The sequence below is a fragment of the Macrobrachium rosenbergii genome, chromosome 10 (assembly GCF_040412425.1).
Source record: "Macrobrachium rosenbergii isolate ZJJX-2024 chromosome 10, ASM4041242v1, whole genome shotgun sequence".
Lineage (NCBI taxonomy): Eukaryota > Metazoa > Arthropoda > Malacostraca > Decapoda > Palaemonidae > Macrobrachium > Macrobrachium rosenbergii.
The window spans coordinates 63,616,321-63,635,130 of record NC_089750.1 but is presented as its reverse complement, the minus strand read 5'-3'; the positions used below and the strand labels follow the sequence as shown (position 1 = coordinate 63,635,130).

Below are 18,810 nucleotides of genomic sequence, written 5' to 3'. Positions count from 1 at the left end.
AAAAATTAGCTAGCATCGTGAAATGCTTGTTGTAACCTTACCTGGTGAGGGAGCTACGCCAGGTGGCTGCCTCTGGTCAGAGCTCCTCTCGACCTGTAGTGGCGTGGCGGTAGAGCCAAGAGTCACCTCTACTTTAGTGGGTACTTTGCACCATAGGAATCAATCGCAGGTTTCCAAACCTAACAATCCAAAAAAGACACATCGAAATGTGCGTGTGTGCCCTTGCCCTGGGCGCAGTACAAAATATGACCAAAAAATTAAAACCTACCCCACAAACTCGTTAAAATTCAAACAACTGATGGCACTCACGATAGTGCCAATCAGGCTTCTCAAGAAAACACCAGTCCTTGTTCAAGCAGAGTGGATAGAGGAAAACACAAAAGACATTCCTCCTATCCCTCGTTACCCAACACCATGCCAGCTGCGAAGTACAGGCCTAGAGTACTGCAACTTTCATGAACTGTTTCCACATCACACAGGTAGAAGACTGCAAACACTGATTTGCATTTCCAATACGTGGAATGCAGGAGAGAAGTCAGCGACAGGTTACGTTTGAAGGCCAGTGAAGTCGCCACTGCCCTAATTTCATGTGCCCTGACCTTACATAAAGGAAGGACATCCTCCTGAATCCTAGTGTGACTCAGAAATTACATTCCTTAAAAACAAAGTTAAGGTATTCTTAGATAAAGGATGACTGGGGTTTTTAACCGAACAACACGGGTTCGGAGAAGGACCTCTAATTTCCTTGGTTCTTCGTAAATACTCGCGAAGTGATCGAACTGGGCAGAGGACTCTCTCCTGATCCGTTTGACCTAGAATGTTAGACAGGCTCTTGACTGAAAAGGAACGTGGCCAGGGACTAGAAAAATCTTTGTTCTTTGCCATGAATCCTAAGGTCAAGGAGCAGACAGCGTCACCTGAAGTAAAGCTTACCCTTTTATCAAGGGCATGTAGCTCGCCAACCCTCTTAGCCATCGCTAAAGCCATCAGAAAAAGTCTTCCTCATCAGGTCTGAGAGAAGAGGATTTTAGAGGCTCAAAAGGTGGGCCCAAGAGCCATTTGAGGACTCTATCCAAATTCCACACTGGTTCAGAACTTCTTTCTTGCTTACAAGTATTCAGGGATTTTATCAAGTCACTTATATCCTGATTTGATGAAAGGTCTATTCCTCTGTGCTTAAAGACAGAATTCAATATTGCTCTATATCCCTTAATGGTTAAAGTAGCTAAACCTTTCGAGGATCTGAGGAAGCGCAAAAAATCCGCAATCTGAGCTACAGTTGTCTGAAAAGAGGATATACTTCTGTCTCGACACCAGCTCCAAAAGACTGTCCACTTAGCTTGGTAGATTGCAGCAGATCATTGCCTACATTTTGCAATAGCTTCTGCAGTCTTCCTTGAAAAACCTTTCACTTTGACAAGCTCCCTGACAGTCTGAAGCCTGTCGTCCGCAAGAACATTCATTTTGCCATGGATGAAGCGGGTCAGAACAGTGGTCCTGTTGTTCTGTGCCAATAGAAGAAAGCCTTTGGCTGCTTCACACAGCGAAAAAGGAAAAACAGTGGGTCCCTCCTTGGTTCCTGACGTAGGCCAGTGCGGTCATGCTGTCTGAATGGACCGCAACTGTCCTTTTGAAGGTCTCTGTCACAAAGAATTGAAGTGCCAGGTGTATCGCCTTCAATTCTTTTACATTTATATGAAGATCTCTTTCTGTCGGAGGCGATAAACCTGACACCTCTAAGCCATTGAGAAGGGCTTCCTAACCCAGATCCGATGCGTTGGATTACAACATTAGGTTGGGGTTCACAGGAAACAGCTACATCCCTGTCACGAATCTGTCCTCTGCCAGCCACCACCGAAGGTCCTCCTTGATTTCAGGGGTGATTTCAAAGACGAACAAACCTGGAAATACTTTCCTCCGCCAGTTGGCTCTGGGGTAAGACTGTAGCGGTCTGATAGTAACCTGCCCCGAGGAACACACTTCTCTATTGAAGAGTGTTCCTAAAAGGCTCAGCCAAGCGTTGGCTGAGCAGGGCAAGCTAGAAGTGAATTTACGGACTTTCGAGATGCAATTGAGAATCCTTTGTTGGGACAGAAAAGCCCAAAAATTCAGAGACTCTATCACTACCCCAATTTCTGAACCTGACAATTTCTGAACCTGACACCTTCAGACTCATTGCCACAGATATGACAAAAGTACTTGCCTAATAAAATTGCTGATGACATCTAGAATAGAATATGTAGAGAATTTACGCCAAAGGCCAAGTGCTGGGACCTACAAGGTCATTCAGTGCTACCTTGGAGTTGCACCATGAATCAATTGTTGGGAGAGGTTGGAAAGATGGAAGAAAGAATATGAAAGGAGGTACAGTATGTACTGTAAAAGGAATGAAAGCAGTTGCAGCTAGGGGACAGGGGATGCTGCAAAGAATCTAATTAATGCCTACAGTGCACCGCATGAGGTGCACTGATGGCACTACCCCCCTATGGGGGATTGCATCTAGTACACAGTTTTAACTCGGTAATATCAGAATGTTACTATCGCTGAACCTCAACACACATTCTTCAGTCCCTTCTTACATACAACCATGTTCACAAACATGCATAATGTTCTACTCAGTCTAGCAACAACAAACCTAAAAGTTTACACTTCTGAACCACATTATACAAACCTGAGATGCTTTTCTTCCATGTCTCTCTTTTAGCCTTGCCTGATAAACAAGCTGAAAATTAAAACTGCACTGCAATGCAAACACAATAGTGTATAGGGATAACAAAGGATGTGCATGGTACAAAGCAATCATACACTGTAGAAATGATATAATAGCTATGTGCCTCACTTCCATAGATTCATCCATAAATTGTCCAATTTGACTTCTACCTTCACTTGACCTGTAAGCATTTGTTTCATGACGTATCCACCATCTATATTTCACACCACCTTCTCTCTGACACATTGAAGCCTTGTAACAGATAACAGCAGTAGTCAGGTAAGTACAAACAGGTAGGTGGTTACAAGAGCCTCGGGGATCCTTGGTTATACAGCAAACAGCTATTCACTCCATGTGTCTGTACCAGTGAATCCCTCACAACATTTTGACCTTCATTATCTAACAGTCCTAATCGTCCAGTGCATTCCACTTACTCTGATGCATATTTGTGCTATGTGGAAGCCTTAACTTCATTTTCATGAAGTAATTTAAGACTTTTCTCACAATACATAAAAGATCATTAATCTTTCTATAATTGTGACTTGCTTGTCTTCTTAACAAGTCTAATTCTTCTTATCAAAATTAATGATATTTGTCCCTCAACACAGCACATAAACACAATACAGCAGAATTTATAGTATCGAGTTCACTGTAAGCAACCACAATACTGCAGTGAGAATAGTATCATATGAGTTCACTAAATGCAACCACTGTTCACAACTTTGCTGCTTCCCCTGTATTTCTGTGTGTTATAAACTACTAAGCTGGATGACACCTTTTTGTAAAAGCAATAAGAATACCACTCATGCTGGTGTAGTACCATACACAAAAGTTACATTCGGGTGTAATATCATAAGCTAAAGGTATAAAACATTTAATGAAAATAGAGTACCAAAGATGCAAAAGTAGGCACGCACAAGGAAAAGGGTGATCAGAACAATAAAGTTAAATTAAGGCAAAATAAAATTTCAAAAGGAACAATGGCAATTGCAGCACATGTACGGGTATTAAGCAAATTTGGAAGTAGCTCTTGAGTAGCAAGTAGAAGAGTAGTAAGAAGTCAATCAAAATTATTGGAATACTAGGATTTTTAACGTAGTTTACAACTGAGTTTAGTATTTTTAATTTGTTTAACCATTTATTCTCAGTATAATTAGCTCACTCAGATAAAGTTACCATTCTCAAGTTTCACAGGACTAGAGGGGCACCTGGGTTGGAAGGGCAATACAGCAAAAGTATAATCCAGACGGAAAAGATATAGGGAAAGAGGTATGATGACAAGAAAATACAGTACAACAAATTTTAAATTTGTATTTTTCCTAGATATACAAACTAAAGCCTTGTAAGCAGGAGTATTTCTGGTGTAAGCTGGAAAGTGCTGCTGAAGCTTAGCAACAAGGAGATTAATTAGGGGCAGGCTAGTGGAGGGTTGCCTACTCACCTCTCAAGAAACTTCACCTGCAGAGAACTGCAAGAAAAGGAAGACTTCACATTGGAACAGTGAGGGGTTGCTATGAAAACAAGCCATAGCACTAGCAAATTCTGTTTCCCAAATGGCAATGTCAAACTGGACATCAGGACGGTCAACCATGAAAGGTCACTTGGTAAGTGTCACAGCAGCATGTGGCACTTGCAGCACTGGCACGCGAGGCACCTGTACCATACCCATTCAGGACAGGCACCATGTACATGGAAGAGACACATCATGATGGAACTGTCCATTGGAAAATATTAGCCATGAACCTTCAACCAAGAAGGAAGTCATTCATTAGCCAAAGAAACAGAAGAAACTGACTGGTCCTTTAACAACGGAACCTTATCAAGAACAATACTAGATCACTTAGTTTTGAACAGAATGTGCAGACTGCTGAGACTGACTGGAGCAGCCCCAAACAAGAGTGGTGTGCAGATGTTAAATGAGTATTCTTGTCTACAGACAGTATATCCATAAAAGTACTTAAACCACAATTCCCATAATATGGATATTTGTGTGCATTAAATATACAAAAACAAATATCTTTGTATGAACAAGCCTGGGGGATTTCCACTGGAGTGGTACCGTTCAGCATGCATGCATGTTCTAAAATAACAAGAACTGCTGCTCATGTGCTGGCAGCCAATTTGAAACTAACCAGTACTCACCACTGAATTCCTTTGGATTGATCTATGGAACCATCTGGTTATTATGTACTATGATGAAAAATATTCCAAAGATAGAATGGTGATCTATTAATTACTAACAGTCTACATTAAGTACTGGAAAATGGCTCTTGTGATCAGTTACTATAGCTCCAACCTAGAGGTTGGAGCATGTTGTGAACAATCTGAAATTCTGTATGCATACAGAAGTAGCCAAACCAGAAAACCAGTAATGGTACTATGCAACAAAAGGGCACCAGGTATGCATCAACACATCCCAACATACATTGTGCATGTACATACCCAGATTGAGCAAGCAAGAGCAGGGCATGAACACTGCAACAGCACAAGCATGGACACTACACGATTATGTGCAGCATTCAAGTACAGGGATTGGAAAAGCACAAGCACCGATAGTGACGGGCAGCAGGAGCAAGGACAGTGCATAAGCATATGCAGGCAACTGAGGCTTTTGTATAAGTATAATCACCCTGTAACATAAGTATAATCACCCTGTAACAACCTAAGGCAATACCTAAAATTTTTTAAAGAATCCACAATTCATTCTCTAGGATAGCTGGGGTATGAAAAGGAAGAATAGTTGTAACTGACTGTATACCTATCAGTGTTATGAATGAGGTCCAGGCCCAAAGTCACTGGCATGAACTTCTAGTAGGGAACATTGCTGAAGTACAAGCAAGAACAGCTACAACAAGATCAACTACTTCCTGGAGCTTGGTCCCTAAAGGGTGTAAGACCAGTGTTCCTCCTATAGAAGGAACTCTCTGACAAAACTCCAGAGGATTAACCCAAGGCAAGACTCCTGACTATCCCCTCACAGCAGTTATAGTCCGGGATAGAAGGAAAACACAGAGGGGGGGAAAACTATAATACAGGAGGAAAGAAAAGTGGAAACTATATTTCCTACTCCCATCTTTCTGTCTTCAATTTAGCCGTCAAGGAAAAGTAAAGGAATTCAAAAGAGAAAAACTGTCACTGGAAGAACTTCCAAGGAGAGCCTTGTACTCAAGATTTGCACAAGGAATCACAACTGCAACTACTTCTCTCAGAGATCAGTCCCCAAGGGGAGCAAGACTATGGTAGCTCTGTAGAAGGAGAGAAGATACTCTGACCACCAAACTGGTTCAGAAATTGACACAATACAAAAAGTACAGAGGAAGAACTCAATAGATAGGAGGAAGGGACAAAGTGGAAACCATGTTTCCTACTCCCACCTTTCTCACTCACTTCCAAATGCCTTCCCACTAATGGCAAATACAGAGTTGGGGATAACAGGTCAAACCTACAAGAGAAAGAAAGGAAATGGGTACTAGCATGCTTTCTCATGGAGGAGGGTGGCTGCAAGAACATAAGTAGCAACTGAAGAACATAACCACAATCAGAGTAGCAGCCTCCATAGAGACTAGCCAACAAGGAGGGAACTGATTCACACTTCCCTTGAAAGCTTTGCTTGCTTGAGGTCAGTCATACCTTCATGACTAACTGCCATCTCCTCTCAGTAATTGATCCCAATGAAAAGAAACAATGACTGGTGTCTCATCTAAAGAAGAGAAGGCTAATAAAATTCCGAAGGAGAAACTCCAAATGAACGCCCCCCACCCCCCCGGCCCTTTTCCTTTCACTCCAGTCCAAGAAAGACTATTAGTCAAAGCAGTTGTCTTACAGTATAGATCCCTTAACACCTTCCCTTACTATCCCTAGTAGTATACTTGTGAACCATGACCTTTTACTTTTTCGCAACAAAAGAATATCAGCTCACTACCTAAAAATATTCCTACTTGTTTTTCTGATCCTGAATTAACTCATTCTTGGATGTATTCCAATTATGTATCTATTCTTTTTCTACCATTAGGGAGCATTTAGTGTATATTTTCCGCAACAGATGATAGTGTTGCTTGTTTAATGCTTGCCAAAACTCATTTTTATTTTTGCCACCTCATTTCCCTACACATACAAAATGAATGATGAAGAAACTAGTAGTGTTAATTATGAAGACTTATGAATTCAAGAGATGAAAACAATAACAAATACTCACCTTCAGGTTCTGAGGAAAGCTCAGAGGTTGAATCTTGAGTTAACTTGGGAAAGTAAATGTATCACATTTCTAATAACTTCCAAAGTATAGTACTGACGATTAAAAAAAACTACGTACTGCATATCCTCCTATAAAGAAAATCTAAAAAATAAATTAAAAACAAACATATTTTATGTGCACATATAAAACCCTGAAAGGCAAGGAATTAATACAATATAAGATGTTCAAAACATGGTGAACCTGAAATTTCTTAAAAACACTTGATAAAAATACAGGTTGCTGCTTCAGAAAGAAAATAAGATTACTATACTGACATACTGAAGAACAACACAAAAACAATACAGATGTAATACCATGTTTCACAACCCCATCAAGACCTGTGACCACACAGAAAACCATGTTAGCTTAACACAACAGCCATAAAAAGTGACAGGTTACTGACAAACCTGTAGGCGGTGCTCCACCACTTGCCTACCTGCCACCAATTAACACCACTTGTTTCTAAGCTTCAACAACAATTTCTTTTTCTTAAAAAGCAATGGTTTGTATCTCCTCCGAACAAATAACAAAGTAAACTATGAATGAAAAGTTCTGCAACTTGTTTTCATGAATATCAACCATACAGACAGGGGAAGGATTTTGTTGATTTTTGAATTTTCTTTAGTTTCTGCAAATATTAAGTTTGCCCTGGGTAGAGGAGCATTCTGACTGGTTTGTTCCCAGATCAAGTGCAAGTTCTGCTACTGCCAGTTGTAATTATATGTTACAACTAATACTAAATGCAACCAGGGAGACACTGTGAGGGAAAATGAGGGTAAAAAGAATGTGTATGCATACTGGTTGAGAATCAAATGGCAGATATGATCAGATGGGATATATATATAAAATTAATGATTACTACAATTTTAAGAGAGTAAAACACATAATTTTCATATACTTGCCCTAATCAAGGAAATCACAAAAAGGCAAAAATTGTTTGGATGGGTTAAGATTAGATGTAGTGACCAAAGTGACACGGAAAAGGGCATACTGTAATGGTATCAACAGACCTAAATGCCCTTGCAGAGAGGGAGACTTGAAAAAAAGTAATACTGAAATTCTGCCAGGACCATGGGTTCAAGTTGTTACATAATGTTCAAGAGGCCCAAAAAGCTGCTAACATGTTTAAAAAGTTCAAGAGTGGAAAGGCTGAAATGGATATTTTCTATGATGATATCAATGAAAAAGATAATACAGTATTATGTCTAAACCAAATAAGGCAGGTTAAAAAACAGACTACTTGCTTTGAGCTAATTTAATAGTGCAGGATAAGACAGAAGAAACAGAGAATAACACCATGGATACTGAAAAATAAGGAAAAAAAAATACAACAGTACAGGATAAAGAAAAACATCAGTAAATACAAATGACCAATGGGAACCACTGAAAGAAGGCATACAATAGGCAGTAATAGTATTATGAAATCATCACAGAAGCAGAGAGATATACAGTAGTTCAAATCAACATGTACTAAGGGCAATTGAATTAGTGAAAATAAGGTGTCAAGTTCTAGCTGAAAAGGCAAGGAAGAAGAGAAAAAAATAAGCTATCAAGTTCTACCTGAGGAGAAGCAAGTAAGCGAAAAAAATAAGCTATCAAGTTCTAGCTGAGGAGAAGCAAGGAAGAAGAGAAGAAACTAAGCATTAAAGTCCTAGCTGACAAGAGGCAAGGAAGAAGAGGAGAAAATATCCTATCATGTTCTACCTGAGGAGAAGCAAGGAAGAAAAGACGAAAATAAGCTATAAAGTTCTAGCTGAGGAGAAACAAGGAAGAAGAGAAGAAAATTAGCTATCAAGTTCCAGCTGAGGAGAAGCAAGGAGGAAGAGAAGAGAATAAGCTGTCAAGTTCTGGCTGAGGAGAGGCAAGGAATGAGCTATCAAGTTCTAACTGAGGAGAGGCATGGAAGAGAGTAGTTATATTACAAGAAGATGAAAAAACCTAAAAAGCAAATGGCAGAGGCAAAGCTGAAGAGCTGGGAGAATGGAAACAATTTCAAAATAAGAGTAAAAAGTAAAATCACTCAGGATGCCAAAATGGCTGAGGAAAGCTGGAAAAGATGTGAAAGGGACTAATATAACAAAGGTGAAAACAAAGAAATTACAGTTGAAGAAAAAGGAATAATAGAATAACAGGGGCATTAGCAAAGAGGATATTATACAATATATTTATGGATCTTGAGTAAGAATTTAATAAAATTACCAAGACAACAAACCAGACAAGCATTACAAAGGCAGAAACTACTGAAAATGCACTGAACTAGCAATGTTTCTGCACTACACCAAAGATCAAGAGCACTGACAGTAGCAGGTTTTCATTAGAATCCGAGATAAATGTTGGTGTCTAACAAGGAGAAAGCTTAAAAGACGACTCCACAGAACTGCTATATGGAGAAAACCTAGTTATTACAGAATGGAGAGATGATGATTAAAAAGCAAAGTAAATATCACACACTTTATGGTGACTGGAAAAATGTGGGGGAAGAGACAGTCAGGAAAATAGCCTTATGAAAGCTGTGGCAATGGTGCGGGAGTGAACTCAGTACTGTACATTATATAGCTAGAATATAGAATTTAGGCGAAAGGCCAAGTGCCAGAATCTATGAGGTCAATTAGCACTGAAACAGAAACTGACAATAAAAAGGTTTGAAAGGTGTAACAGGAAGGAAAGGGAAACCTAACAGTTGCACCACGAATCAATTGTTAGGAGAGGGTGGAAAGTAAGATGGAAGAAAGAAAATATGAACGGAGGTATAGTAAAAGGAATGAAAGGAGTTGTAGGTAGGAGCCAAAGGGATGCTACAAAGAACCTTAAGTAAAGTCTACAGTGCACTGCAAGTGAACCACTGGTGGCAGTGTCCCCATACGAGGAGTACTGTATATAGTATTGAATATTACAGATGGTGTCACATACAATGCTAAGGATTGCAAAATACATGAAATAAATGAAATTTGAAGAAAAATATGCGTAAGAGTTAATGAGAAAGAGAGAGAAGCATAGCATTTTGTCACGGCAGACAGGCAGGTCTTAGAAGAGGTAGCTGTCTCATACTTTGGGGACAGTGGACCATGAAGCAGGTACTGAGAGGACAGTAAGACAGTAACTACAACCTGGATGAAACGTAATAAGATTGCAATACTGGTAAATAAAAATCACACCAGCTAGATAAGAGCAAAAACCTGTTGCATACAAAGGTTTTTACTTATATAAGCAGCATGGACATAAGACCTGACAGAAAATGGAGATTTTGAAAAGGTACAGTGGGAAAATATAAATGTTGCACCGACATGGGTTCATAAGATGGAAATTAAACAATGTGGTTGGGACAGTTAATAAGATAGCATGAGGAATATTCAGTCAAAGCAGCAGTAGGCAATGAAGTAGTAGGTCAAAGACAAGTAGAAAGACCAAGAACATCGGTACCTTTAAAAAGGTACATATATGGAGTCATCCATCCACAACCACTCAAAAGCAGCCATACCCTGCATTAAATGTAGTACCAACTTTGCAGCACCACAGACAAGGGCTTTAAAAGTAACCTAAAATTAACTGGTGCTGAGACAGACAATGCATATTAAACTAACTGTACCAAGGGCCAGGAATTGTAACCAAAACACTGACGATCACTGAATCTGAGGACTTTGGTGTCAAAATTAAACTATGCTAGTTTAATCCCCTGATAATGTTTAATGGTTTGATTTGCCTTGACATTTGATCATGGTAAAGTATCATGCAGAATTATAATGTCATAAACCACAGAATGGCTTATCACTGTTATTACTAGGTGGTTTAACTGACCCCTGAGTTAAAGGATGGCTCAAATACTTGTCAATTTTTATTACAGCACCTACTTGCTCTTTTTCTACAATTATTCTAACATTAAAATGATGTAAAAGGCTTCCACAGGTTTTTAACTCAAACTCTCTTCCTCACCCTTTCATTATACTCTCCATTCACTATTGCAGTTAACATTTAGTTACCAATCTCCTCTGGCCCAGCCAAAACTGCCATACTTTATACAGAATAATCTACGACTGCTCCAAACCTTAAATCAAATGCAGAACGTGGAAAAAAGGATACTAACAGAAAACCATTCCCATATGACTGGACTCCATGAAAACAAGCAGCAAAACACAGACATTAATGATTGTAAAGACTTAAATCTTCCAGATATGGCAATGATTTCATTAAAATTTGTGAAAATTCTTGGGCTCTGAAGCATTGCTCTTCAAAATCCCAGGTGAGGCAAGTTACTTCAAAGTGTATTTAGGGAAAGTTTTAGAGCTGGATAAGCTGAAAGGTCCCCTGTCAAATTCTGGAACCATACCCAAGATTCACTTGCTTGAAATAATAAACCACAGACAGAGCATCAAATGTCACTGCATGTGTAACTTTAGAAGCATTATTTTCTACTGCTTTTTGTCTTAGCTGAAAACATACATCATAGTTTCTGGTCATGTGTATGGAGACCAAGAGGACAAGGTTGCTTCTGATCCTTTGGAATTCTTATCTATATAAAAAACTTTTTAGTGCATTTTAATAAAAGCATGTGTTAAAAATGTTTTTTTTATTTTATACTTTTTAGTTTTGACAGAAATTGTAATCAATTCATGATTGTAGCTAACGAAATTGATATCCTGTCGAGCCAAAGGAGGTTTGAAAAATCCGAAGAGTTATTTACCAAGTCAAAGAAGTTATGAAAAATCCGAAGTTTCATACAAATCCTGAGATACTGGGAGAGGTCACTGCTGACCTATTGATCATGTAAGGTTGTACTGTTACCAGGATTGAGTAATCATGCAAAATTTCAAGTCCATCAGACAAAGGGAACAGGTCGGAAATTGCGTTACAAGATTTGACAGACAGACAGACAGACAGACAGACAGACAGACAGACAGACAGACAGACAGACAGACAGACAGACAGACAGACAGACAGACAGACAGACAGACAGACAGACAGACAGACAGACAGACAGACAGACAGACAGACAGACAGACAGACAGACAGATTAAATAAAAGCATGTAAAAACACTTATTTGATTTTCAAACTGCAACAAGACTAGTAAAATAATTTCTAGTATACCTGGATATCAGGTGGAAGATAGTTAGGTCAAGAATAGTGTTAATAAACAAAATCCCATGCCTAATGTAGACACTGAGGTTACCAAGTAAAATTTCATACATTAGAATAACCCACTAATTTTTATACTTTATGGTTGTACAAAAATATTTCAAAGTTGGGATATTATACTATATATATACACTGTAAGTATATATAGTATCAAAAAATGACTCAACATGCAGTCACATTTCACATTACCTATCTACTGCTAAGGATCTAATAGTACTAACAAAGACCTAACATAATTAATATGTGGCATATTTGCAAATCATGAAACCCCTTTAAATATAACTAATGTAAAGATCAAGAAATGCTGACTAGTAGAAAATTAAAATGAACAAATTTATTTACAGCCAATGCACCTTTCTCTATACTATTATTTCAACCCTTAGCCAAAATGAGATTAGACCCTTTACCTAAGATGTGCAGCTTTCCTATGCTACAGATTCCAAATTATCAAAAGCACATGATATAGTTTACTAAATTCTCAAAATCTCAATACATGTACACTGTACTACAAAATAGCAAATATTGTGAAAACAAGATTTTAACAGAGACATTTGCCTCTCATTTTGAGTTCAATATACAGAAAAATTCCAAAATGATAACTCAACTAACCAATGGGTTAGACTCATTCATTCACAGCCGCATGTTACAACTTTCCTTTTATTCCACCTGGATATTTTCATTTCCATAATAATATCCCAATTTATACAGTAGGTAATACTTCAGTCTATATATCCTCATTTGTTCCAATTCAAACGAACCATCGTACATTTGATGAAAGTCCAACTATCACTTGAATAATTCTTTTCTCTGTGCACCAGTACTTTTGTAATCAGTAGGGCCTACGCTTTTTACTTGTATGAAAATTGTTCACTGAACTTGAATTCTATTCTGTGATAAAGTGTCCTTAATATATTTAATGAGACATTCTTTGCATAGTGCTTCAGTTCATGAAAAAAGCTGACCATAATTAGGTAATTGCCTTAATTCAACAAAAATGGTTACTTTGAATTGAGGCAAACTAACATTTTTACTATGGAAAACTTGGCTATTGTATCACATACTGGATTTCCCTATATATTTTATTCATCAAGGCGCTTTGCCACACAAATACTCTAATACACTTCAACTTCAATTCTACCCCTGGGTACACCACTAATTTACAAGTGATATTTTATTTATACTGATAAATATAATAAAGTATAGACTTTCTATTGCAGTAACAAATTTTTCATTACCATATGGCAAGTTGTAAAGTGCTTCAATTCATGAAAAAAGCTGACCATAATTAGGTAATTGCCTAAATTCAACATTTCTTTTCCAAAGTAAAATTGGTTACTTTGAATTGAGGCAAACTAACATTTTTACTAAGGAAAACTTGGCTATTGTATCACATACTGGATTTCCCTATATATTTTATTCATCAAGGCACTTTGCCACACAAATACTCTAATACATTTCAACTTGAATTCTGCCCCTGGGTACACCACTAGTTTACAAGTGATATTTTATTCATACTGATAAATATAATACAGTATAAACTTTCTACTGTAGTAACAAATTTTTCATTACCATATGGCAAGTTGTCAAAATGATGTACAGGGACAAGATATGCATAAAGCCATTCCTGCTCAAAATAAATTAATACATTTCATCTTGGAGTATTTAGTCTAACTCAGTAAACAGACATAATTCCAAAAAATTTAATTAAAATATATGGTTGCAGTTCATTTCAGTCAACCACCAAATTTTCTCTCATTCAAGCATGCCAAAAAGCCACTGATAATGTTTAGGCTACAATTTGTAAATGATTTAAAAAAAACAATGATATATGCATAAAATAACCATCATCTAAAAGAGGAAACAATAAAAATGTATACAAGTATTAATCATTGATCATTTACACAATATTCTCTTAACAAAATATTCTTGGGTTCCTGGGTATGTAATAACGAAAAAATTTTTTTTTATAAAATTTTACTTTTTAACTTGTCATGTACAACACACAAAAGATGAAATGCATTACAGTACTTTACTCTTACACAAACATGGATTATGCATGACTTGTATTTGTACACTGTTTACTAAGCACATCATGTTTTGGTAGATAAAATATATGCAATTTAATAATCAATCATCAAAAGCACTTTCACTTACAATGAACCAATAGCACTATTTCATGACCAACTACTAAAAGAACTGTTAATGTAAGTCACATCAGTGGTATGGTTAAACTTGGAATATTAACTATGAGCTCTGCACCTGTGCACACATCTCCCAAGGCTTGCATTATGCTAGCTAGAAAAAAAGATGAGTATGTAGTTCACAAAAGCCCACAGAGGTAAAATTAACACCATTCATAAAGCTGACCCAAATCAAAAGTAAAAATAGTACCTTATATATGGTATTAGGTTACAATTGCTCAAAATCATAATACTGTATGTATTCTTATGGTTGACTATTTCTTGAAGGGGTTTTCGGTCCATGACTTTCCATTTCCTGCTACTTGTAATAGGGCAATCTTTTACCATGACTTGGCATGTCTTAATGGTGGGTATTTGACAATATAGAATTACTATTAATTAATACCATTTTGTATTCTTTACATGCAGGGACTGGATCCTCTGAGAGTAGCCAACGAGTAACCGTTTGTTAAGGAAGTATTTATAAAATGGGAGAATACTACTTCTAAAGTCAAGCACAGGCAGCAGAGAGTACAATGAAGAGTGAAGGTAAAATTTTTATGCAGTGATTAAAAACTAAAGTGTAGGTAACTTCATACATAATAATAAAAAGACAATGATGAATAGTTACCGCAAACATGATAAGCAATGGTTTTCATTACCAGCTATCAAATCTTTTGATGTCAAAAAATAAAATCTAACAAAAACTTGACATCTTTATGTATGCTGATCTGCAAGTTCAACTAAAATTTTAAACTGTATGTCTTTTATTAAGATAAATTCTTAACAAGAAGCCTTTTTTTTTTTATCATTGCTCTACCATGTACCACTTTATTATTCCGACATGAATACCACAAGCTGAACAAACATGAAGTCATGGGGTACGCAAAATATATCCCTTCATTTCTAAAGATAAATTCAACCTCTTGAAAAACTATTCAAATATTTCTAGGATCGCCCTATATCTCACAACTTTATGCATCATCATTCTCTGTTTTTACATAACATGTATTTTTACAACATCTTTAACAGAAACAATACAAAAATTTCAGTTCCTACATATAACATAGGTTCCAGATGTTCTACACAACCAAAAACAACCAACAAAAACCTACAGCAACCCACAAAAAGAAGTATCATCACAGAAGCAAAATCAATGTCATCAAATATGTGAAAACAATACATTATGCAAACATCAAAGAATTCCTTAATACCCTCTCTAGAGGAAGAGAAAATCTATCAGGAGAACCATACATTAATAACTTAAATCTAGGCTACAAGATGAAAGATGTATATCGAGACTTTCAGTCAGCAAGCCTCACAACCTCTACATATGTCACAGTGTAGATTTAAATGAATTAAATGTAAAGCATTGACTGGTTGCACTATCCTCATGAATTTGCTCACCAAAAGTACTTGCAGTCATGGCATGACCCAATAAGATCTTTACAACTGGCAACTAGCAACCTACAAGCTTAGTAGCAGCAGTTCAATTGTACAAGACTATTCACCAAATTTTTTCATCAAAGATATACAAACCTATTTTCAAGTCTGTGTTCATCTAGCTGTAACCAATTAACAAAAACAATAAAAAAAAAATGGAATCACAATAGGCGAACTAAATGCAAGCCTGATAAGAACTTTTTTTTTCTGTACAAGCAATGCCCATCCAAATGACTTCTTAAGATGTCATAACTAGCATAATGCCAGCTTCAAATTTTCCAACCATTCATAACAAGACTGCAAATATACCAAATATACATGACAGAGAATACATAACAAATAAGATTGTATATACTTGACCTCAGGATCTAATGAAAAGGAAATGTCAAGTTGGGGGAAAGGCTAAAATAAGAATAGGGGAGAGGCTAAAGTAAGAACAAAGATGTTGGATGAACTGGACTTTTATACACTGTGAGCCAGGTAATACAAGGAAATATTGTAATACCAAATAATGCTTTATTTATACTGATATAACAAAAAGCACTTTCAATCTTAAACTAACCTGCTCAAACATTCTTCTCAATAAACACTGTAATATGATTGCAATACTTTTGTAAAAATGAAGACAATGCACAGAATACTGTATAAAAGTATATCTGTATATATGAAAAACCTATATTAACCTAGCACTATTATTTAGCACTTTATATAAAGTATATAACTTTTATGAATTCCAAAACCTATAAAACTGGTTTTAAGTTTTTAACAAAACATTATTTTCATCTGTTATTTCACTACGCACTTTTGGGTCCCTCTGCATTTCCCTCTGGAGGTGCCTTCTCTGGTTGCTGTTCTTTTTCAAACTGAGCAAGACGGGCCTTGAGAGACGCAATTTCAGTTTCTTTAGCTTGAATTGTAGCTACGTGAGATTCAATCTGGCTTTGCTGCTCCTTGACCTGAAATAACAATCTTACTTAAAAACAGCATGATGTAAAAAAAGTTCTTAACTTATTCAATAATATCTAATATCTATACAATGAACACAGCACTCAACATTTCAGATTCATTTTACGAAAGAAAACTATGAGGAAATCCCTCATTATTCAAGAAAGACATGAACTTGCACAAGACACTCCTTCTGGTCTTTTGTGTCCTCCGGCCTTGTGGTATCCAATTCCACAAATTAAGCCAATTTACTTCTCAAACCTCTCATGGCAGACATTTATTGCATCCTTGACTAGTCTGATGAGGCCATCAATATTGATCTCCCAGTCTTTCTTAAAGAGGTGGTAAAGTGCATACACAAACATGAAGTCAGCAGTTATTAACATACACTATAGAGTATTCCAAAATCACTGGCCACTGTCCACATAAGACATCCGCTGTTATAGGATATACAATCAGACCCGATCCAGCCATGATTTCCCAAACCTGCAACTGTTGTCCATCAGTGAGTCTTCCTTCCAATGATGAAGCTAATGCTCAGTGGCCTACAAAATCTACCAAACACTAAAGAAGTTAATGTGTTGTTTCCCATCTGTTGCTAACCCTGTGCATGCTCCCTGCCGATTTTGAAAAGGCTATGCTTACGACATGTATGCCACCATGCTCTAGTCATACCTATGGACTCCAAGCAACTTCCGCTGAAATGTAATGTTTAAAATAAATACTGATAAGAAATTAACTGAATTAGGTACTACATTGGTAAATGCATCAAAGTCCTGCCACTGAAGAAAAAATGCATACTCCCTCCATCTATAATGGAACATGTATATGGACACAAGGACCTCAAGAAATCAAGGAACAAAGAATACTCCCACAGAAAGTGATTGAAGTCTTGCCACCTCTGAATAATTGCCTGGAAGCAACAGCAAACAATAACTTCAGCACCAGACTACCACTGTACTGTTTACTGCTTGAACAGTAAACACCATGCTTCAGTCTTGGTACTTTCTGATATCTGTATGCTTCCGTTTGAACTCATGAGGCAGGTTCTAGTGAAGTTTAGGACAACAGTGAACACTCAGATGACTCTATCACCCCTTTTCATCCACAGCAAGAGGGGTTTCCAGACCACATGAATCTTGTTGTAAACTGTCCCAAGCTTTTCATGCTTAGAGGTGCCTTCTGAAGCAGCCCCACTTCCACCATTTTCAGAGTATCCAGAGTCACTGCATCTTCATGAATGGCCTAGTCTCAGATTCATGGACTGGTGTTACAGAGGTTCTAATCTGCTCAAGGTTTATTCCCATATTAGTCAATTTCTTCATATACCAGAGACATGTCATTAAGGTCTCTCTCTACTATTCAAGGTAACTGGTCTGTTCTCTCTTGTCTTTCTACAACAAAATTAAATTTGGTAAAAGATAGAAATATTTTAACTTATTTCACCAGTCAGATCAGTATACTTCATGGGCTACTGCTTAACCTCCAAGATGGGACTTGACTTTGGTGCTGCACAACCTCACTAGCCTCCTCATAACCCCAGACACCATTCTAGATTTGACCCTTTGTGTCTTCCAAGAAAGTCTGTAAGATCCATGCCTTTCAGGCAAAGTCTCTCATTCCAGTCATTGGTACTTGGTGAATTTTGTTTGCCATGAAACTTGTGGTCAACTCACTTATAATTAAAGTGGCTCATTCTTTTATTCATTGGCTATTCCTGCCATACCCTCCCCTTATGACAAAATTTTCCTGTTCTAAAGAATTGTCTCCTATTGACTTCAGCAAGTTACTTCCCAGGCTTACTTAGATAATTCAGAGGAGGCACTCTTGTATCTTAAGAAAAAAACAACGCCCACAAAGTTTGGGTGCACTCCTCTTTGCTGGCTTTTAAGTATAATCTTAAGATCTTTTACCTCCTTAAAGCAAGCACTTTCATAAGATTTTATCCAAGTGATGTGACCCATAAGAAATCTTTTGATATTTACTTATGAAAGCTACATCAATGTGGATCATGTGCTACTGGTCATGGGGAATCTGAGTCACTCATCATTACGCTATTCATGACTTTATTCCTCAGAAATATGGCTAATGGGCCTCTTGCTTTGTCCTCCCTCTCTCCTGAATTGCAATTAAAGCTATTTTTGAATAATAGATTTCTAAGAATAAT

General features: G+C 37.3%; 1 protein-coding gene across 1 annotated transcript in view; it reads right to left on the bottom strand.

The window, feature by feature from the left end:
- Nucleotides 1-12,127: 12,127 nt before the first annotated feature.
- LOC136842706 (c-Myc-binding protein-like) overlaps nt 12,128-18,810 on the bottom strand; it is a 60,979-nt gene continuing 54,296 nt past the window's right edge. The window contains exon 3 of the mRNA XM_067110400.1: nt 12,128-16,654. Coding sequence (XP_066966501.1) covers nt 16,493-16,654 — 162 coding nt within the window. The 3' untranslated portion in view covers nt 12,128-16,492. The remainder of the gene's footprint in view (nt 16,655-18,810) is intronic.